The sequence below is a fragment of the Antechinus flavipes genome, chromosome 2 (assembly GCF_016432865.1).
Source record: "Antechinus flavipes isolate AdamAnt ecotype Samford, QLD, Australia chromosome 2, AdamAnt_v2, whole genome shotgun sequence".
Lineage (NCBI taxonomy): Eukaryota > Metazoa > Chordata > Mammalia > Dasyuromorphia > Dasyuridae > Antechinus > Antechinus flavipes.
In genome coordinates this window covers 565,209,950-565,233,422 of record NC_067399.1, presented here as the reverse complement: position 1 = coordinate 565,233,422, position 23,473 = coordinate 565,209,950, and the positions used below count along the sequence as shown (strand labels likewise).

At 33.2% G+C, this 23,473-nt stretch overlaps 1 protein-coding gene across 1 annotated transcript in view; it reads right to left on the bottom strand.

The window, feature by feature from the left end:
- AGBL1 (AGBL carboxypeptidase 1) overlaps window positions 1-23,473 on the bottom strand; it is a 1,144,955-nt gene that overhangs the window by 486,429 nt on the left and 635,053 nt on the right. Inside the window, exon 21 of the mRNA XM_051981064.1 lies at window positions 1,759-1,935. Coding sequence (XP_051837024.1) covers window positions 1,759-1,935 — 177 coding nt within the window. The remainder of the gene's footprint in view (window positions 1-1,758; window positions 1,936-23,473) is intronic.

The following is a 23,473-nucleotide window of genomic DNA, read 5'->3' as shown; positions in this document are numbered from 1 at the left end:
TCTATTTCTAGTTTTCTTTCCTTTCTGTATTAGTCACTTTATCTAAAGTCTACATGGAATGTCCCAAAGGAAAAGCACTAGCTTGATACCAAATAGTACCTTATCAGAAAATTGTCAACAGTTCCTTTTTAGTATATACCATTCCCATAGGTTATACCAAAGATGTTAGAGTCAGAAACTTGGATTTAAACTCTAGCTATAATATATGTTATATGACTTTGTCAAAGTCACTTCTCTGAGCTGCATTTTTTCATTTATAAAACACTATATCTCAATGAAATGACCTCCATGGTCTCTTGCAATTCTAGATTCTAGGCAGTTTTCCCTTTCACCATTGTAAAGTTAGAGCCATGGCATCCCCATGATCTGGAAAATTCATGTAAAAATTTCTGGCACCCCTTTCATACCAGGGAAGATAGATGGAATATTTATGAAAGTTCCCTACATAAAGCAATCCTCTGGCAGATTTACTTATTTGTCTTTGAGTTAAAATATCCCCTAAATAATTCACATGCATTTTAATCCTGTATGATTGATTAATATATGCTTTCAAGGAGAAAACTATATATGTGAATTATTGGGTACATTCCACCAAAATGTGCTATTGCCAAAAGAAAGCTATTCTAAACTCATAAGACTCTAGGACCATGTGTAAGTGGGACACAAATACATAAAAAGACATTCTGGTCTTGGTGAAGTATCCCATGAATTGTTTTCACATTATAACCACTTAGAAAGGTAGATAATATTCATTTGCATGTCCTTATCCACTGAGTTGTAGATAATCATGGGCAAATTTGTACACTCCAAGTGCTTCCCATTTGTCCCAGGAGAACTACAGGATCAGTGTAATATGTTTTATTTCTTGTGAAATAGGGAGATTTTTGGTGTGAATGGATGTCACCAAGGAACTGTCTATCATCTTTCCTAACAAATTAAAATGTGTTCATTACATTGCCCCTGTCACAAAGTCCCTTATTTATGGCCTTTGGGAGGAAGTGTGTGAAGAACAGCTAAACCAATGTGCTGAAGTAGATACCCAGCTGCTTGGGCTGTTAATATAGTTGTAGAAAGAACATGATTTATCCAAAAGTTTATTTCCCACCAGTTTGCTATAAATCCCATATCAGCTCTATGGTGACCCAAATAGTACGCACACATCAGTGGACTCAGGTGATATTACAACAACCTTGAGAGCCAGTAACTTGAATAAATACCAAAGGCACAAGCCCATCTGGAATATCAGATCTCTCTTCATGGACTGTCTTTATGATTGAGCAGTTCTGTTCAATTTAAAAAAAAGAAGAAGAATAACTTCCTATCCATAAAATAAGCCAAAGCTGACAGAATCACCTCTGTAACATCGCATCAAGGCTTTATCTTTGATTGAGGAAGCAGGTGGGAGTAGAGGCTCTTTTTAACCTTCTAGTAAAAGCATCATTTGGATGGGCAAAGCTGGACTATTTCTGGAAACAGAATTTTTTTTTTTTTTTTTGCAAATGGATACAAGCCAATAACCAGTTCTATTTCAAAGAAGTGAAGTTTCTATATATTCTATTCTGGTACTACCCACCAATGATTCTATCCTGTTAGTATAAGTACTGTTTATCAATCAAATAAGTGAAAATATATTTATGATAACTTGAGTGGTGTGTCATAATCTAGAACACAGATCTCTAGCTCTCTTCATAGAACAGCTGAGGGAGTCCTATGTAGCCAAATAAAAGTTTTTCCAGTTGTTGGGCAAAAGATACTTACTTTATAAGGTCCTTGATTACAACCACAGTAACTGCTTTCCATAGTATAGCTCCTCAACACTCCAATTTCTCTCCATACAACAACCCGAGCAGTTGAAGCCCTGGATTTCTCCACCAGGAAACTGCAGCTACTGATTGCAAATGCAGGCGCCACCTTATCAAGGATTTTTGGAAGTGTCTGCAGTGAAAAATTAAATAATTTTGTGTCACAGATAATCAGATAGATAATTAGAAATTCATATTAGCATGTTACAAGAACTTTTCAGTGAGATCTAGGATTATTAAATAGAGACCCATCTAATAGTCCATATAGAAAAAACTAAATAGATTCTAAATATCTACTGTCAATATTATCACTTACAATCAGATAATTTATCATCTCAGTAAGGTATAACTGCTAACTGGACTTTGGCTTTCATAAACTTGGGTTCAGATCCTACTTCTTCTTAGTAACTGTGCAACACTGAACAAGTTATTTAATCTTACTGTGCCTCATCTTCCTAAAATGAAAAATGAAGGAGTTGACTCAAAGACCACTAAGATTTTTTCCTGTTCCGAAGCTATGATTGTATAACACTTAGGAGAATAACTAAAAGTAAATAGAAGGAAGAAAATAGGCATGTTTTGAAAATTGCAAAGTTCCTTTAGCCATTCTATGCTTCTCTTTGCTTTAATGAAAAAAAAATCATCTTTTCAATATAAATGATCCTCTAGCCATTTTCGATGGCTGAAAATATTAGAATATCCCAGTTTCTAATGAATTAAAGTTACAGGTGACTTATGGGAAAATGGGAGAGATACATATTGGGTGCAAACATTTTGCAGAGATATCATTAAAGCCTATATTCTGAAAAGTGGCATATAAATATCTGAACAGCCTAAGTGTTCAATGGGTATCTTAGAAATTTTAATAAAAGTTATCTAGAGAAGGATCTCTAAGAATAAAATGCAAATTATTTATGGAGAATCTAAGAAATAAATCTAAATAAGAATAACACAAGTTGGGAAGGCATAAATGGTATCTAATATACAAAAAAGAGGAAAGGGACATTTCAGTACTGGAGTATGTATTCAATCCCATGTAAGAATTTTTTTTCTGTGCTTATTATACTTTTCAGTACCTAGCAGAGCTGTCATATACCCTTCATATAGCCTAATCACCACTATCATCAACCTCAAAACACTTTCATTAAGTTCCTATTATGTTCTAAAAACTGTTTAAGTGTTGGGGACACAAAGAAAGGTAAAGACAGTCTGACATTCAAGTTTACCTTCTACTGGGAGAGACAATATATAAATAATTAGGTATATGCAAGATAGATAGAATATAAATAGGAAGTCATCTTATCCATAGTCATTGAAGTGAATTTAATTGAATGATAAGTACTGAGTTGCACTGTCAAGAGTCTTAAATTCTTCCTCAATTGATAAATGGTCAAAGGATATGAACAGAAGATTTTCATATGACAAAATTAAAGCCATCTAGAGGCATATGAAAAAATGTTCTAAATCACTATCAGTAAGAGAAATGAAAATCAACATTCTAAGTTACCATCTCACACCTCTCAGATTGGCTAAGATGACAAGATAATGATAAATTTCAAAGAGGATGTGGGAAAATTCAGACACTAATGCATAGGTGGATTTCTCAAATGATCCAGCCATTCTGGAGAGCAATCTGGAATTATCTCCGAAGAGCTATAAAACTGTACATATCCTTTGACCCAGCAAGTGATCACTGGATCTGCATCCCAAGGAAATCATAAAAGAAGAAAAAGGACAAAGTGTGCCAAAATGTTTGTAGCAGCTCTTTTTGTGGTAGCAAAGAATTAGAAAATGAGCTGATGCCCATCAGTTGGGGACTGGCTCAACAAGTTGTGAACAAGTTACTGAAATATTATTGTTCTATAAAAAAGTGATGAACAAACTGGTTTTAGAAAGTTCTGAAATATTTACATTAACTGATGCTGAGTGAAACAAGGAGGACCAGGAATATACTATATGCACTACCAAAAAGATTATACCATGATCAACTATGAAAGACTTGGTCTTTCTCAGTAGTTCAGTGATCCAAGGCAATCCTAATAAAGTCTGGATAGAAAATGCTATCTGCATCCAGGGAAAAAAACTATGGAGATTTTTTCTGTTTTTTTCTCTCTTATGGTTTTCTCCTAGCATTCTGATTTTTCTCTCTCAACATGATTCTTAAAGCAATGTGTATTAAAAATAAATAATTTTAAGAGTCTGAAATTCAATTTAGTCAAAAGTTATGAAAAAAGAAAGTTCATGGACCTGGTTTTTAAAAATTAAGGAGAGCTAGGTAAGAATGAGATAGTTGGCCTAAAGTAAATTTATTATTATATATTCTACTTCAATCAATATATATTGTATAATATATACAATATGTTATTATATACATTATATTATATATATAATATTATATAGAAAGATTATATTACAATATATTTAAGTACTCATTATGTAGTAGTTATTGTGATAGAGATGGAGAAAAGACAAAATCAAAACTAATTCATGCATTCAAGGAACAAAGTCTAACTGAAGGTAAAAGTGTGTAGAGGGGTGTGTGTGTGTGTGTGTGTATGTGTGCAGTTAAGTAGAATGGAATAGATAGAAAGAAGAGACCTATGATATCATTAGCTTTCAAAACAATGAAGATGAATAAATTCTACCAATTTAAATTGGTTTTCATCTCTACAATTTATAGTCTTGAGCAGATCACACAAATATGTGTTAGGATTTGAATCCACATATTACTGGTTCTGAAACCTATGATCAAAAAAGTAAGTTCTGTATAGCAGATGGCAGCCTGAGTGCTACATTCACTACCTTAGAAATATTACCAAAAAAAAAAAAAAAACCTAGAGAAGGGCTTCTAAGTACATTGGGTAAATTATTTGTGGAGAATCTAAGGGAAAAAATTAAATAGAAATCACACAAGATGAGAAGACATGGATGGGATCTGTGGTTTTCAGGTATATACAAAATTTATAAAAATAGATACAGGTGTTTTTAGAAGAACACACAAACATCTAAGAGTAGGAGAAAAAATTCACAAAGAAAGTGGTTTAAATTGAATCTTGAGGGGAAACTAGGTGCTTGAGAAACAGGTGAGCAAAGAGCATCTTCTAGTCTTGAGGGACAGCCAGTTCAAAGAAAGCTATATAGTTGGGTAGCAGAAGGCTATGCACTAGGAATAGTAAAAAGACTAGTTACAATGTATGTGAAAAGGTATGACAAGCAATAAAGATAAAATAATAGGTTGGTTGAGGTTTGAATGTCTTTTAGTTAAAGTGGAAAAAAATATGTGGTTGAGGAAAGCAACACAATGAAGAGCTGAACAACAAGAAAAAAGCACAACAGGAGATTTGGAAGGTTTAGAAAATATGTGGAAGGCTAAATACTGAATTTGGGGAATCAAAAGACTAGCAATAACAAAATTGAAAATGTAGGTCTAATTAAAGGAGAAGGAAGTATAAAGGAAAGTATATATCCAAAGAACTAAAATCTTTTAGGCAATGTTATAAATGAATGAAATCCTAGTAGGTAATACCATCAGAGCTGGGATTTAAACACAGGTTTTTTGACTAAATATTATTTCTTCTCAATACTATGATGTTATTTGTTCCATATCTCTTTTCTTGACTTCTTGTTTTCTAGGTCCCAGAAGTTTGTTTTTGTTGGTTTTTTTTTTGTCTTCAATCAGAATTATATAACATTTGACATAATAATAATATCTTAGTTATAATTACTTGTTGAAAATTAATTGCATGCCAAATGCAGAGGAGAAGAGATTCTGATAAGTCAAAATCATGGTTCTCTGCAACTCAGTTTCTAGATCCTGTTGATTTTGCTGACTAAAGACAAATATGATCAAACAATATTCAATGGGCCAACTACATAGAAACAAATGTTTTAAACTTCAGTATCCTTACTTGAAAAGCAGAGGTTTCAAATAAATCATCCTTAAAATCTTTCCAGTTTGACAGTAGGTTATAGGTTACACACACATGCATACACACATACATATATTCACATACTCATTTATTCATTCTCTCAGTTCTTTCCATTGTGAACAAGCATTATTCTAAATAAGGTTAAATTGTTGTTGTAACAGACTTTGGCAGCACAACAGTAAAGTTGAAGCTTCATGTCACATCTTTACAGTTGCTAACCTACTCAAGAATATTGAGGCATGATTTGATTTGTATTTAAAACCTTTTAAAACTACACTTTGGAATTAATAAGAAGCAAAATTCTTAGCTTTATTCTTAGGACAATTTTTAAAATATATATCTATACAGCAAGAAAGCAAAATTAATAAAAATAACTTTAAGAACCATTTATGAAACCATATTAATGAAACCATTTAAATAAACTTTTTTGTGATTGGATATTATTAAAGAACATTTGGAATTTGGCACATTAATTAAAATATATTTAAAAAACACTCCCAGAAAGTTCAGGAGCAGAGCCAAGATGGCAAAAATAAAACCAGAGAGTTGCTGGAGCTCTCTCAATTTCCCTCAAAAACTACATGAAACCAAGCTTTTGAATAGAGTCTGATAGAATGAACCAACTCTCTGACTCAAGATACATTGGAAGGACTTCAACAAAACTCAGTTTCACTGGGTGTTCAACACAGCCAAGAAAGAATATAGGAAAGTCAGTGAGAGAGTCTTACACATAGCAGATCAGCAACTAAGACCTTCAGTCCTGACACAGTAATGGAGCACACCAGTAAGGCAGCCCCAATAACAACTCAGAAGGGAAATTCTGGGAAGACAGGCTATTTTCTAGAAAGAACAGATAAAGCTATCTGCAGCTGTGAGTAAACTGCCAAACACAAACTGCTCAAAGTCAGGGGTCGGAGTTGCACAGGAAGATGGGACAGCAACCCCTTACCCCAGGAGCAGAGTTTGCCCTTCAAAGTCACAAATAAGTGAATATAAAAAGAGAAGGAAAGAAATGAGGCCTTTATCAGAATCACTGGCTAGAAATATTTTCCCCAGCTTTGTAGTTCCGTTTTAATCATGTTTTTGTGGTTTTGTTTATGCAAAATCTTTTTAATTTAATGTAATGAAAGTTGTTCATTTTGCCTTTCATAATGTTCTCTCTCTACTTCTTTGGTTATAAATTCCCCCCTTATCCAAAGATCTGATAGATAAATTATCCCTTACTATCCTAATTTGTTTATGATATCATTCTTTACGCCCAAATCAGTACCCATGTTCACTTTATTTTGGTATGGGGTGTGAGATGTAAGTCTATGCTGTGTTTCTAATACACTATTTCCCAATTTTCGCAGCAATTCTTTGCAAAGTAGTGAGTTCTTATTCCAGACACTGGAGTCTGGGGATTTATGTCAAATTTATAACTGTGTCAAATTTATAATAAAGCAAGTCATTCCCCAAAAGGTAAATTGTCAAGAGATATGAACAGACAATTTTCAGATGACAAAATTAAAGCCATCTATAGGCATATGAAAGAAATGTTCTAAATCACTATTGGTTGGGAAATGCAAATTAAAACAGCTCTAAGGTACCACTTCACACCTCTCATTTTGGCTAAGATGACAAGAAAAAATAATGATAAATGTTACAGGGAATGTGGAAAAACTGATACACTAATGCATTATTGGTGGAGTTATAAAATGATTCAACCATTGTGGTGAGCAATCTGGAACTATGCCCAAAGGGCTATAAAACTGTGTGCAGCCTTTGATCCAGCAGGTGATCACTGAGTCTGCATTCCCCAGAAATCATAAAGGAGGGAAAAGGACTCACATGTGCCAAAATGTTTGTAGCAACGTTTTTTGTAGTAGTAAAGAATTGGAAAAAGAGTGGATTCATATTAGTTGGGGAATGGCTGAACAAGATATGGTATATGAAGTAATGGGAATATTATTGTTCTATTATAAATGATGAACAAGCTGGTTTTAGAAAGTCCTGGAAATATTTATATGAATTAATGCTGAGTAAAACAAGGAGAACCAGGAATGCATTGTACACACTAATAGCAAGATTGTGCCATGATCAGCTTTGAAAGATCTGGTTCTTCTCATTGTTTAAGTGATCCAAGGCAATCCCAATAAACTCTGGATAGAAAACACAATCTGCATCTAGAAAAAAGAACTATGAAGATTGAATGTAAATCATATTACATTGAATGTATTATACATGCTATATTCACTTCTTTTTTCTGTTTTTTTCTCTCCTGTGATTTTTCTCTTACATTCTGATTCTTCTTTCCCAACATGATTCATAAAGAAATGTGTATTTAAAAAGTTAATATACATGTATATTTAGAAAAAGAAACAATTAAAAAAACATAACATTTCTAATTGAGCCTAGTGCAAATAAACCCAAATATTTAAAAATTCAATGTGGTTGAAAACATCAGAGTCCCTGGTAAAATAAGGATGAATACTTATTTTAAAAAATAAAACAAAAGAAAGCCTTTTTTTGTAGAGAATTTTCAATGTTGTGAAATCTAAATTTTTCAAATAAACTATACAAGTAGATGTGAAATCAAAAAATAAATAAATATGAAAACATTACTAATGTGGTTCCTAGGAGAAAATAGAAGTTTACCTTCTCTTAAAATAGTGCTACTTGAGGGAATTTATATTTTCTAAGAAGGTCATTTTATTGTGATAAAGAAGTCATCTTCCACTGAGTTATTTGATTTATCCATAAGAGAAAATAGTAAGCATTTTCATTTTGAAAAGAAGTGAATTTTGCTTATTCTTCTTTGTTGTTGGATTGGCTTCATTATTATTTTATCTGGACACAAATCCTAGATATCCTTCTGCGATTCTGTGCAAAGTACTATATGTGAGGTATACATAAAATGTGACTGAAATTCTATGAAAAGAATGATCCCATTCTTTTTTGGTTATCTGAGAAGTCTTCAGAAAGAATCGTAAACATTATATTATATTGTGGGTCATAGGTTAGGATTAAAACCAGAAAAGATGTAGGAGGTGAGCATTTCAAGTAATAGTCACAACACAAGCAAAAGTGTAGAAATAAGAAAAATTTAAGCATAACTATTATTAATTAAAGTTTATGGACAGACAATAGCAGATAAAGCAAGAAAAATAGTTTAGGAAATATGGGATAGCAAGACTTGAGTACCAGACTGGGTAGATTGGACTTCATATAAGAGGAGTTCATCTAAAGAATTCTTCTATTTCACTTCATTCCAAAAGATCTAATGAACTTATCTCTTTTTTTTTCTATAAAGTTTGGATATCTACACATTCTGCTTTCTATTAGATCGCAATGACTAAGGCCACACCAAAATGAATTGATTTTTATGGAACTGGCTATTAACCCTTTATTATAGATAGCTACAGTGACTGACTTCTCCCAAAATGCTTGGTTGGCCCAGATACCAGGAGTATGGATTTTCTGTAGGAGGAGTCACCCTTAAATATTAGACTATAAAAGTTAACTAATATTCACTTCAGTTTTACTGCTTTTCCAGAGGAGAGCCTATAGATACATATAGTCACCTCCTCCCAGGTATTATTAATAGATGGTTAAAACATATTGTTACCTACAGCTTTATCATTCACTTAATCCAAGAGGAGAATTACTAATAGTGAAACTCAAAAGATGGTACCAGGTTATATTAAACTAGAATATTAAAGAATTCAAAAATCACATAGAATAAACATTTATATGTTTAACCACAGATTCTAAGAGGGGATTATAATACTGACCTCCACTTTCTTGCATGACAAATTTGATTGCAGAATCTTTTTTCTATTGCCTTGAAAGTAACCCTAAATTTAAGATTTATATATTATATTATACAAAAAAAAGGGGGGGATGGAGTTCTGGAGCAACATGGCCTTTGGAGAAAGATATCATTGACTTTTCCATCTTCCCAACCTCCAGCTGGAAAGCTATAAAGCACTAAATGAGAAAACATAAGTCATAAGTCCTATACTTTGCTCTTCACAATCACACTGATGGTGTAGGTTTAAAGCAGAGGAAGTCATGTGTCTAGCAATCCCAAAGTAATCCCCAACCTCTTAAGAAATGTTTTCACCACTGGAGTGAATGACCTATCTAGGAGGAAATTTATAAAATTCTGTAGGAAAGATAAGGATGTCAGGTTGTCTTGATGGTGACTGTGAAATCAGGTACCTTATGTTAGAAACCTAGTGTTAACTCAATGGAATTGATACAAAGCTTATCGGTTAGCACCTTAGAGCAAATCCTTATAAAGTGATAAGTCAGTTGCCTAATTTAGCCTGGTACTTAGCAAATTCTCTAACTCACTAATGTATTTAAGTACTCATTAGAGTTCACAAGTATGGGAGATTCACAAAGTTAATTTTGTAACTTTGTGAATTCACACCTCCCTTAATCCCTCCCTCAGAGGAGGAGTCAATCTTTGGAAGGCACAACCAGATTCATTCATCCCATCTCACACCACTGTGGGGGCTGGTCTCCTGCACTTCCCCCACAGAGACCAAAGCTGGTCTGAAAGGCTCTCCAGAAAGCTGCCCAGCCCCAGCTAAGGAGATAAGACTAGGAAGGAGCACTCTGGGAGATTGAGAGCCAGAAGCCCTCTCTCAGAGGCAAGAGAGAGTCATTCCATTTTCCACCTTTGTGCTGGCTTGAGGCTGAAGGATAAACCTTTGGATTTGGAGACATTCGGAGGGAGCTCTTGGAACCAAACAGAGACATAGGTCACCAAGAAAACTAACTGGGCTATTTTGGAGGAAGCAATAAAAGATATGAACTTTTAACACCTGGCTGCATTTGGGGTGATTATTGATCTGAACTGATACCAAGGCTGTCTCTAGAAAATCTCCCCGAGAAACCTGCTCTCCCCCAGAGAACCATTATATTTTAAAGAAGAGAACACCACACCTTCTTTGGAGGGCTCATTGGTTATACTGTTTTATGTTTTTTGTATTTGATTATGAATTTTTCTACATCATTTTTATTGTGTATTTTCTGCATTTTTGGTGGTGAAAAAAAATGTTACCTCCAATCCATATATGTATGCTAATTTAAAGCTTGCATGAGACTGGGTTACTACAATATTCAAATTTGTAGAAAGCTAGGTATGAAAATATTTGGTAGTTTCCCTGAGAAAATTTGGGGTGTGGAGAACACAAAATAAGCCAAAAAGAATATATCACTTTTGGATCAACTCTAAAATAAGTCCCAATTAAAGTATAAGCTCAAAACATGGTGACAAATTTTATTTATTAGACAATTAAAATTCATTCTAAATTTTTGATATGATTTGAATTGTTTTTTAGTTACTGATCTGCAGTAATAGTTTTTATAGATAGAAATTAAAATAGACTCAAGGTAAAAAAAAAAGAAAAGAATAGTTAGAAATATGTTTGCAAAATTCCTAGAAAAAGATAACTGAATTAAAATGGTGACAATGGGTGGCAAATAAGAGAAACCTATTGCAAGAGAAACAGATGGAAACATAAAATCATAAATATATAATTAGAAGAGATAAAGAGTGCATTTTTTTTCTAACCTCATTTTACAGGTAAGGAAATAGAGGATGTGAATGGGTTAGAAGATGGAGAGAGGAAAGGAGAATGTGGAGTCAATGAATTTTAAGGCTTTGAGCACAGATACTTTGAAGAACACAAATATTAAAAGAAATAGTATTGTTGTTATAAAGAAATGATTCAAGAGGTAAAGATGAATTTGTCTTTTAAAATGTCAAACTTTTAAGTATTTGTGAGATATCTAGATGCAGATGTTCTTTCATCAATCAGAAATAAGGAAATACCTCTAGAAGAGAGTTCAATCTGGTCCTCCTCTCCTTGATTCTCAGTATGTATCTGAGTGATATAGAGAGTATTTGTAAAGTACGGTGCCTTATATTTTGTGTGCCATATAAGTGTTTGGAACATTTCTAAGCAGTGTGGTTTTAAACTATAAAAGTTTAAACCTGGGAAAGATTCTGAGAAAATATTATGAGAGGTCAGCAAATTTCAGGCTCTCCAGATTCCCCCAACCCCAAACATAACAAATTTGCTCCTCAGAGCAAACATAGACTGGTTGGAAACAAAGAAGACTTGGGAAAGAACAAAGATTTCCTCCTGGAACTACCCAAGAAGATAAGAAGAAAGACCTCAGGTTGGAGACTAGCTAGTTCCATAGAAATAGCATGGGATACCCCTGGAACTAGTTGGATTTTCCTGGAACTTCAGCCACAATCATCTCCAAACTTTCACCTCCAAGATACCATGAGGAATGAGAAGGGAAGAAAATCCTGACTCTGGAAAGACTAATGGAATCTGATGAAAAATGTCAGGCCCAACTGTGTCGGTATAAAAAGCAATCAGCACACTTGGCAAGGACAGAAGCAGTGGGGAAGGGAGGCTGCTGGCTTCAGGCACTTGGAGGAAAGTGGGCCTCTTGGTTTGGGGATTGGGGTTCCAGGACAGAGACCAGAGCTAAAGTGAAGCCAGAAGTATCATTTCCTTATCACATGATTAGAGATGCTTACATTAATACTTCTCATTTAGAAAAATGAACTGGCCAAGAAAAAATCCAACACAAGAAACTTACTATGGAAATAGAAAAGACTGGGATTCATCTTCAGAAGGGGAGAGTAAAGAAATAAAAAGCTTCTTTTATACTGAAGGATAATGTGAAATTACCCCCTACCCAAAGAATATTTATAGAAGAATTCAAAAAAAATATTTAAAAATCAAATGCAAGAGATTGATAAAAAAATAAAGTCAAATAAAATTAAAAATAAAAACCATCAAAACACAAAGAAATATAGTGGCCAAATGCCAGAACACTCAGACGAAGGAAAAAATATTGCAAGCGACTAGAAAAACCCAATTCAAGTATTGAGGAGCCACAATAAGGATCACCCAGGATCTAGCAGCATCCACATTAAAGGATCGAAGGGCCTGGAATATGATATTCCGAAAGGCTAAGGAACTTGGTATGCAACCAAAAATAACTTACCCAGCTAGAATGAGCATCTTTTTCCAGGGAAGAAGATGGACATTTAATGAAGTAAGCGAATTTCACCTATTTTTTGATGAAAAAGCCAGAATTTAACAAAAAGTTTGATCTACAAATATAGAACTCAAGAGAAATCTAAAAAGGTAAAGATTAATTTTGGGAACTATATTTCGGCTATAAAGATATATAAAGAATACATGTATACCTTGTTCTAGAAACTAGACGTGGAAAGGACAATGTACCAGAAAAAGGGTAAAGTGGAGGTACTACATCTCATGAAGAGGCAAAGGAAACCTATTATATCTGAGAGAAAGAATGGAGGGGGATGAATATAGTGGGTATCTTACTGCCTTCAGAATTGGCTTTAAGAGAAAAATTTTAGACATATTCAATCTATGGTGAAACTTCTCCCACCTCATTGAAAAGTGAGAAGGGAAAAGTGAAAAGGGAAGGAATAAGCTAAGTGTAAGGGAATACAGAAACTGGGAGGGAAAGGGGTAAGATAGGGGGAGGAAATCCAAGGCAGGGGGGAGAGATACTAAAAAGGGAGGGCTGTGAGAAGCAAGTGGTGCTCACAAGCTTAATACTGGGAAGGGGGGCAAGGGGGAAAGAAGGGAGAAAAGCATAAACCGGGGTTAACAAGATGGCAAGTAATACAGAATTGGTCATTTTAACCATAAATGTGAATGGCGTAAACTCCCCCATAAAGAAGAAGCGATTAACAGAATGGATTAAAAGCCAGAATCCTACAATATGTTGTTTACAGGAAACACACCTGAAGCAGGGAGATGCATGCAGTTTAAAGGTAAAAGATTGGAGCAAAATCTACTATGCTTCAGGTGAAGTCAAAAAAGCAGGGGTAGCCATCCTGATCTCAGAGCAAGCTAAAGCAAAAATTGATCTAATTAAAAGAGATAAGGAAGGGCACTATATCTTGCTAAAGGGTAGCATGGATAATGAAGCACTATCTATATTAAACATATATGCACCAAGTGGTGTAGCACCTAAATTCTTAAAAGAGAAATTAAGAGAGCTACAAGAAGATATAGACAGAAAAACTATAATAGTGGGAGATCTCAACCTTGCACTCTTAGAATTAGATAAATCAAACCACAAAATAAGTAAGAAAGAAGTCAAAGAGGTAAATAAAATATTAGAAAAATTAGATATGATAGATCTCTGGAGAAAATGTAATGGAAACAGAAAGGAGTACGCTTTCTTTTCAGCAATTCATGGAACCTATACAAAAATTGACCATATATTAGGACATAAAAACCTCAAACTCAAATGCAGTAAGGCAGAAATAGTAAATGCATCCTTTTCAGACCACGAGGCAATGAAAATTACATTCAACAAAAAGCCAGGGGAAAGTAGACCAAAAAATAATTGGAAAGTAAATAATCTCATACTAAAGAATGATTGGGTGAAACAGCAAATCATAGACATAATAACTTAACCCAAGAAAATGACAATAATGAGACATCATACCAAAATGGATGGGATGCAGCCAAAGTGGTAATAAGGGGAAATTTCATATCTCTGGAGGCCTATTTGTATAAAATAGAGAAAGAGAAGGTCAATGAATTGGGCTTGCAACTAAAAATGCTAGAAAAGGAACAAATTAAAAATCCCCAGTCAAACACTAAACTTGAAATTCTAAAAATAAAAGGAGAGATCAATAAAATTGAAATTAAAAAAAACTATTGAATTAATTAATAAAACTAAGAGTTGGTTCTATGAAAAAACCAACAAAATAGACAAACCCTTAGTAAATCTGATTTAAAAAAAGGAAAGAGGAAAATCAAATTGTTAGTCTTAAAAATGAAAAGGGAGAACTTGCCAGTAACGAAGAGGAAATTAGAGCAATAATTAGGAGTTACTTTGCCCAACTTTATGCCAATAAATTTGACAACTTAAATGAAATAGAATACCTCCCAAAATATAGCTTGCCCAAACTAACAGAGGAAGAAGTAAATATCCTAAACAGTCCTATCTTAGAAAAAGAAATAGAACAAACTATCAACCAACTCTCTAAGAAAAATCCCCAGGACCAGATGGATTTACATGTGTATTCTACCAAACATTTAAAGAACAATTAATTCCAATAATAAATAAACTATTTGAAAAAACAGGGATTGAAGGGATCCTACCAAACTCCTTTTATGACACAGACATGGTACTGATACCTAAACCAGGTAGGCTGAAAACAGAGAAAGAAAATTATAGACCAATCTCCCTAATGAATATTGATGCTAAAATCTTAAATAAAATATTAGCAAAAAGATTACAGAGAATCATCCCCAGGATAATACACTATGACCAAGTAGGATTTATACCAGGAATGCAGGGCTGGTTCAATATTAGGAAAACTACTATTAGCATAATTGACTGTATCAATAACCAAACAAACAAAAAACATACGATCATCTCAATAGATGCAGAAAAAGCATTTGATAAAATCCAACATCCATTCCTAATAAGAATACTTGAGAGCATAGGAATAAATGGACTTATCCTTAAAATAGTGAGGAGCATATATTTAAAACCTTCAGTAAGCATCATATGCAATGGGGAAAAACTGGAACCTTTCCCAGTAAGATCTGGAGTGGACCAAAGTTGCCCACTATCACCATTATTATTCAATATTGTATTAGAAACACTAGCCTCTGCAATGAGTCGAGAAAGAGATTAAAGGAATTAAAGTAGGCAATGATGAAACCAAACTATCACTCTTTGCAAATGATGTGATGGTATACCTAGAGAACCCCAGAGATTCTACTAAAAAGCTATTAGAAATAATTCATAATTTTAGCAAAGTAGCAGGATACAAAATAAATCCCCATAAATCCTCAGCATTTTTATACATCATCAACAAAATCCAACAGCAAGAGTTACAAAGAGAAATTCCATTCAAAATAACTGTTGATAGCATAAAATATTTAGGAATCTATCTACCAAAGGAAAGTCAGGAATTATATGAGCAAAATTACAAAAAACTTTCCACACAAATAAAGTCAGACTTAAATAATTCAAAACAAGTGTTCTTGGATAGGCCGAGCGAATATAATAAAGTTGACAATACTCCCTAAACTAATCTATTTATTTAGTGCTATACCAATCAGACTCCCAAGAAAATATTTTAATGATCTAGAAAAAATAACAACAAAATTCATATGGAACAATAAAAAGTCAAGAATCTCAAGGGAATTAATAAAAAAAAAAATCAAATGAAGGTGGCCTAGCTGTACCTGATCTAAAATTATATTATAAAGCAGCAGTCACCAAAACCATTTGGTATTGGCTAAGAAATAGATTAGTTGATCAGTGGAAAAGGTTAGGTTCACAAGACACAATAGTCAACTATAGCAATATAGTGTTTGACAAACCCAAAGATCCTAACTTTTGGGATAAGAATTCATTATTTGATAAAAACTGCTGAGATAACTGGAAATTATATGGCAGAAATTAGGCATGGACCCACACTTAACACCATTTACCAAGATAAGATCAAAATGGATCCATGACCTAGGCATAAAGAACAAGATTATAAATAAATTAGAGGAACATAGGATAGTTTATCTCTCAGACTTGTGGAGGAGAAAGAAATTTGTGACCAAAGATGAACTAGAGACCATTACTGATCACAAAATAGAAAATTTTGATTATATCAAATTAAAAAGTCTTTGTACAAACAAAACTAATGCAAACAAGATTAGAAGGGAAGCAACAAACTGGGAAAACATCTTCACAGTTAAAGGTTCCAATAAAGGCCTCATTTCCAAAATATATAGAGAATTGACTCTAATTTATAAGAAATCAAGCCATTCTCCAATTGATAAATGGTCAAAGGATATGAACAGACAATTTTCAGATGATGAAATTGAAACTATTACCACTCATAAGAAAGAATGTTCCAGATCACTATTGATCAGAGAAATGCAAATTAAGACAACTCTGAGATACCACTACACTACCTGTCAGATTGGCTAAGATGGCAGGAAAAAATAATGATGAATGTTGGAGGGGATGCGGGAAAACTGGGACACTGATGCATTGTTGGTGGAGTTGTGACTGAATCCTACCATTCTGGAGAGCAATCTGGAATTATGCCCAAAAAGTTATCAAACTGTGCATACCCTTTGATCCAGCAGTGCTACTACTGGACTTATATCCCAAAGAGATACTAAAGAATGGAAAGGGACCTGTATGTGCCAAAATGTTTGTGGCAGCCCTGTTTGTAGTGGCTAGAAACTGGAAATTGAAGGATGCCCATCAATTGGAGAATGGCTGGGTAAATTGTGGTGTATGAATGTTATGGAATATTATTGTTCTGTAAGAAATGACTAGCAGGAGGAATACAGAGAAGCTTGAGAGACTTACATGAACTGATGCTAAGTGAAATGAGCAGAACCAGGAGATAATTATACACTTCAACAACGATATTGTATGAGGATGTATTCTGATGGAAGTGGATTTCTTTGACAAAGAGGCCTAACTGAGTTTCAATTGATAAATGATGGACAGAAGCAGCTACACCCAAAGAAAGAACACTGGGAAACGAATGTGAACTATTTGCATTTTTATTTTTCTTTCCGGGTTATTTTTACCTTCTGAATCCAATTCTCCCTGTGCAACAAGAAAACTATTCGGTTCTGCAAACATATATTATATCTAGGATATACTGCAACATATCTAACATATATAGGACTGCTTGCCACCTAGGGGAGGGGATGGAGGGAGAGAGAGGAAAAATCGGAACAGAAGCAAGTGTAAGGGATAATGTTGTAAAAAAAATTACCCTGGTATGGATTCTGTCAATATAAAGTTATTATTAAATAAAATTAAAAAACAAACAAACAAACAGAACTAGGAATACATTGGATACAATAATAGCAATGATGTGCAATAATCAACTGTCAAATACTTGTATTTCTCAGTGGTTCAATGATCCAAAGCAATCCCAATAGACTTTGGACAGAAAATGCCATCTGCATCCCGAAAAAGAACTATGGAGATTGAATGTAAATCAACACATGCTATGTTCACTTCTATTTTTCTGTGTGTTTTTTCCTCTCCCATGGTTTTTCACTTTTGTTCTTATTTTTCTCTCCCAAAATGCTTCATAAGGCAATATATATTGAAATAAATAAATTAAAATTTTATTTAAAAAATAAAAATAAATAAAAATAAAAAGCATCCTAGAAAAAAAAAGATTATGAAAAAAAGTTAAACTAGATAAGGAGCTAGAATCTTAAAGATGAAAATAATTCTTTAATAATTAGAACTGTTCAAAGGGAAGCCAGTAAAGATATGAGACTAAGATATAAGAAAACAATATATAAAGAATAAAAAAAGAACAAAATGTGAAACATCTCATAAGAAAAACAACAGATCTGGAGAATAGACCAAGAAGAGAAAATATAAGAACAATTAAATGACCTGAAAGCTATGGCAAAATAAAAAACATTCACACAATAATGCAAGAAATAATCCAAACAATTGTCCTTGCGTGATAGAACATGAGGGGTAAAAGTAGTAGAAACAGAAAATAGGATAGAATAGAAATAGAAAAAAAAATAAAAGTAGAAATAGAAAAAATCCACTGATCACTATCTTAAAGAGATTCTTTGTGGAAAACACATAGGAATATTATTACCAAATTTCAAAACACTCAGATTAAACAGAAAATTTTACAAGAAACAAAAATTTCAAATATACTGGAGCTATAATTAGAATTGTACAATATTTATCAGCAGCCTCAATAAAAGATCCTAAGACTTGGAATAATTTATAGTGGCAATCAAAAGAACCAGACCAAAAATACCATACCCATCAGAATTATCTATACTATTGAATTAGAAAGGGACATTCAGTGAACCTGAAGTTTTTAGGATTTTCTTTTAGCTAAACCCAAAATTAATAGAAAATTTAACATATAAGAGCCAAAAGTAATTATTAATTTCAAGGAAATTTATGTGGATAAAATGTGTTTGTTACATGGAAATGTATATCATATGTTTAAGACTGACATCAGTAATTGGAAAGCTCAAAAGAAATATTGCGGCAAAGTTAAATATGTTCTGACTCTAAAAAGCCAAACTGTCTAGTAAAAGATAAAAACAGTAATTATGTTATGCAAATAAAATGCCCGGGAAGAATAGCATAGTGGCATTAGAGGGAGAAGGAGGGCTCCTAGGTCTGAAAACCTACTCACATCTAAAATGGATTAAATAAGCAGTACTATACATATATTATGAAAGGTATCCTCCAAAATCTACAAAGAAATAAGGGGGAAGGAACAGAACAAGGGAATAAAATAAGGAGGGATATAGAAGGATTTATAGACTTTTGACAGTGCTTTATATACTTTATGTATTATGTACTTTAATGGTCAAGTAATAAAAGATATGATGAGGTACAGAAGGTTGGGTAGAGTAATGGTAGTGGAACAAGATGTATAGATTGATGGGAAAGGGATAAAGAGTGGGGAAAGGATAGCATAACATAAGGTAAGGTATAGAAGGGGGGATTAATCAGAATGGGGTAGGTGGAAAAGGGATAAAGAGCGAAGGGAAGAGCTGGGAAAGAAGATAAGGGAAGGATCAATTGGTGGGGATGGTTAGATAATAGCAAAACAATTTAAGAACCAAATTAAGATAAAAGAGCATAGAATTAGGAAATAAGAGATATACAGAAACATTACAACAAGGATCAGCATGAGAATCTACTAGAAGAAATAAATTGGGCTAGTAATTTTTGATCTTAGAAAAAGTAAAATTTAAAGGTAGAATAGAGAAATCTATATCATATGTCAGCCATATTATTATTTTAAATGCATGTTTAAATATGTATAATTGCATATGTATATGTCTGTGTATATGTGTGTATGTATATATGTAAGTATATATATGTCTATATATAGACATATGTATATGTGTGTAGATCTCTGAGTAGGTATGGATATGTGAGTGTATACATATATGTGTGTTGTGTATGTGTTTTTGTATATATGTATATGTATATATAAATATATCTGTGCTTAATTGCAACCTGGTTAGGAAAAGTGGAGGAAAGAGAGGAAAAGAATAATATAAAAAGTGCTCAGCAGAGAACAAAAGAATAACCCACAAGGTAACAAAGAAAAGATGGACAATCATGAATAGAATTTCTTCTATTACTACATATGCTTTCTTGAAATGTAAATTTGTTGTCATATGTTTTGAATCTACTATGATGCTCTGCTAGGCACATGACAATATTTTGTTTTGTTTTTATTTTCCTTTTCTTTCTTATTTGTATTCTTTCTTATGTTGTATTTAGTTCAATAAATAAAAAATAAAACAAAATAAGTAACAACAAATTAGATAATGAATGTTCTATTTGCACTTCTATTAATAAAGTTAGTAATTTTTCTATGGGGGAAAAAAAAAACAGGATGAAGCAAAGATGGCAAAGTAAAGCCAGGAAGCTGCTCAATATTTCCACAGTTTTACTCAAAAAACATATAAAATCAAATCTCTGAATGGAGCCTAATGGAATGAAACACTCTCCAGATCAAGATAAATTAGAACTTCAAGAAAAGTCAGTTTCCCCTGTGAAAGGGGTATTCTGCTCAGCTCAGGTGATGTCAACAAAATCCAGGAGGTCTTAATCACAGAAGATCAGCAGCTGAAATCCTCAATCATGGTTCAGCAGCAGAGCTGACCACTGGGGCAGGCTCCACTTTTAGCACAGAAAGCAAATTTCCAGCCCAGGAAACCAGGCTTTGCCTGGAGAGAGTAGATAAGACTATCACACTGCTGTGAGCAAAACAATAAACCCAAGAGGCTCCTATGCCCAAAACTTGAGATAGCACCCTCATACTATAGAAGTGAAACTTGACCTTTAAAGTCATGAAATAGGAGAAAAAGAAAGAAAATGAGCAAGACACAGAAAAGAATCTTAATCACAAAAAACTACTATGGTGACAAGGAAGACCAAAATACTAACTCAGAGGAAAACAAAATTCCCGCATGAGAAATCTTAAAGAATGATATGAATTGGTCTCAAGCCCAGAGAGGCTTCTTGGAAGTGCTCAAAAAATTTATAAGGCAAAGATTAGATGCAGAAGAAAAATTGAGGAAAGCAATGAGAGATGCAAGAGAGCATCAACAGATTAAAAAAAGGACCACAATTCCTTTAAAAATACAATTGTTCAAAAAAAAATTCCCCTGAAGAAATCAATTCCTTAAAAAATACAATTGGCCAAATGCAAAAGATATCAATTGAAGAAAAACACCACCTTCAAAAGTAGAATTAATCAAATGGGAAAAGAATTACAAAACCTAACTGAAGAAAAGCACACATTAAAAACTAAAATCCAGGGAAATGGAACCCAATAATTCTATGAGATAATAGGAATCAGTCAAACAAATTAAGAAGAATGGAAAAATGGAGGAACATGTAAAGTAGCCCATTGGGAAGACAGCTGATCTGGAAAACAGAGCCAGGAGAGACAATTTTAAAAGCATTGGTCTACCTGAAGAACACAACCAAAATAGAAAAAGCCTAGACAATATTCTTGAATAGATCATCAAGGAAAACTGCCCTAATGTATGAGAACCAGGGGACTAAATAATCAATCACCTCTGGAAAGAAATCTTTCAAGGAAACCCCAAGAAACACTGCTGCAAAACTCCGGAACTATAATGGTCAAGGGAAAAAATACTAAGATTCAAGGGGGGGAAGGAAACAACTCAAGTATCAATGAACAAGACTCAGGTGAAACTGGCAGGATGATCTGGCAACTTCTACAATAAATAATTGGAGCCCTGGAACACCATATGAAAATAGGCAAAAGACCTGGCATTACTACCATCAACTATCCAGCAAAATTGAGCAACATCTTTCAGGGAAGGAAATAAATCTTCAATGAAGTAAGGAACTTTCAATCATGTCTATTAGAAAAAACAGAAGTAAAATAAAATTTTAATCTTCAAATACAGGGCTCAAGAAAAAAATAAAAAGAAAAAAAATATTATTCAAAGGTAAAAATTCTTATATCCCTAGATGGGAAAATAATACTTGTAACACTTGAGAACTATATTATTTTGTTGTGGCAATTAGAAGGAGGCATTCATGGATTAAAGATGTGGGTATGAATTGTTTCTGATGTGGTGATTTCAAAGAAAAAGATTTAAAGAGGTAGAAAAGTATTGTACTGGGAAAAGAGGAAAGGGGAGGCAAAATATGATAAATTAGATAATATGACAAGGCATATAAGAGCTCTCACAATAAAGGGAAAGAAGAAAAGGGATCAGTATGATTTGAAGCTTGATCTCATATAAATTTTCATTCATTTGGATATTGACATTTACCTTACCCTATAAGGAAGTAGGAGGAGAAAGGGGGCAAAAAGTGAGAGATTGCAAAGAAAGAAAGACAGAAACACTAGGAAAAAGAGGCAAGAGAAAATAAAAGATGTGATATAAGATAGAGTAGGTTGAGGGCAGAATGGGTTAGAAACAAAATACTATTAAGTGTCCACTAAGTGGAAAGTGAGAACAAAATTATGTACAGGGAAGAAAGTAGAATGGAAGGAAATACAGCTGGTAATCATAAATGGGAATGGGATAAATTCTCCCATATAACAAAAGTTAATAGCAGAGTGGAGTAAAAAACAATTCTAAAACATGCTTTATATAAGAAACACATTTGAAATAAAGAGAAATAGAAAGAGTAAGGATGAAAGGCTGGACCAGGATTATGTTTCAGCCAAACTTCTCCCCAATAAAGGCAGGGGGAGCAATTCTGTTTTCAGATAAAACAAAAATAAAATTAGATCTAATTAAGAGATAAGGAAGGAAACTACATTTTGTTAAGGGGTACCATAAACAATGAATTAGTACTGATATTAAATCTATATGTACCAAATTGTACAGTGTCCAAATTTGTGGTGAAGTTAAGCCAGTCCAGGAATAAATAGAAAAAAATATTCTAGTGGTAGACCTTAACACCCCCTGTCAGAATTAGATAAATCTAATTACAAAATCAAAAAAAAGAAAGAAACCATGTAGATTAATATTATACTAGAAAACATAGATATGATAGACTTCTGGAGAAAATTGGGTAAAGATAGAAAGAAATATTGCTTTTCTCAGCAGTACATGGGCATTAACAAAAAAGTCCCATGTATTAGGGTATAAAAACCTCATAATCAAATGCAAAAAGGCAGAAATAGTAAATGCTTCCTTTTCAGACAATGATGCAATAAAATTACATTCAATAAAATGCGAGGAAAGATAGACTAAAAGTTAATTGGAAATTATATATTTTAATTCTAAAGAATAAGAGGGTCATACAACAAATCATAGAAACAAACAATAATTTCATCCAAGAGAATGACAATAATGAGACAATATAGCAAAAACTATAGGATGCAGCCAAAGCAGTTCTTAAGAGATATTTTACATTTCTAAGTAGTTGCATGAATAAAATAGAGGAAGAGAATATCAAAGAATTTGAGATGCAACTAAAAAAGTTAGGAAAAGACCAAATTAAAAATCCCCAATTAAATACTAAATTAGGAATTCCAAAAATCAAAGGAGAAATCAATAAAATTGAAACTTTAAAAACTACTGAAATAATTAATAAAAAGTAAATGTGGCTTACTGGAAAAAACATACACAATAGAAAAATCTTTGGTTAATTTGATTAGTAAAAGGAAAGAAAAAAAAAAAG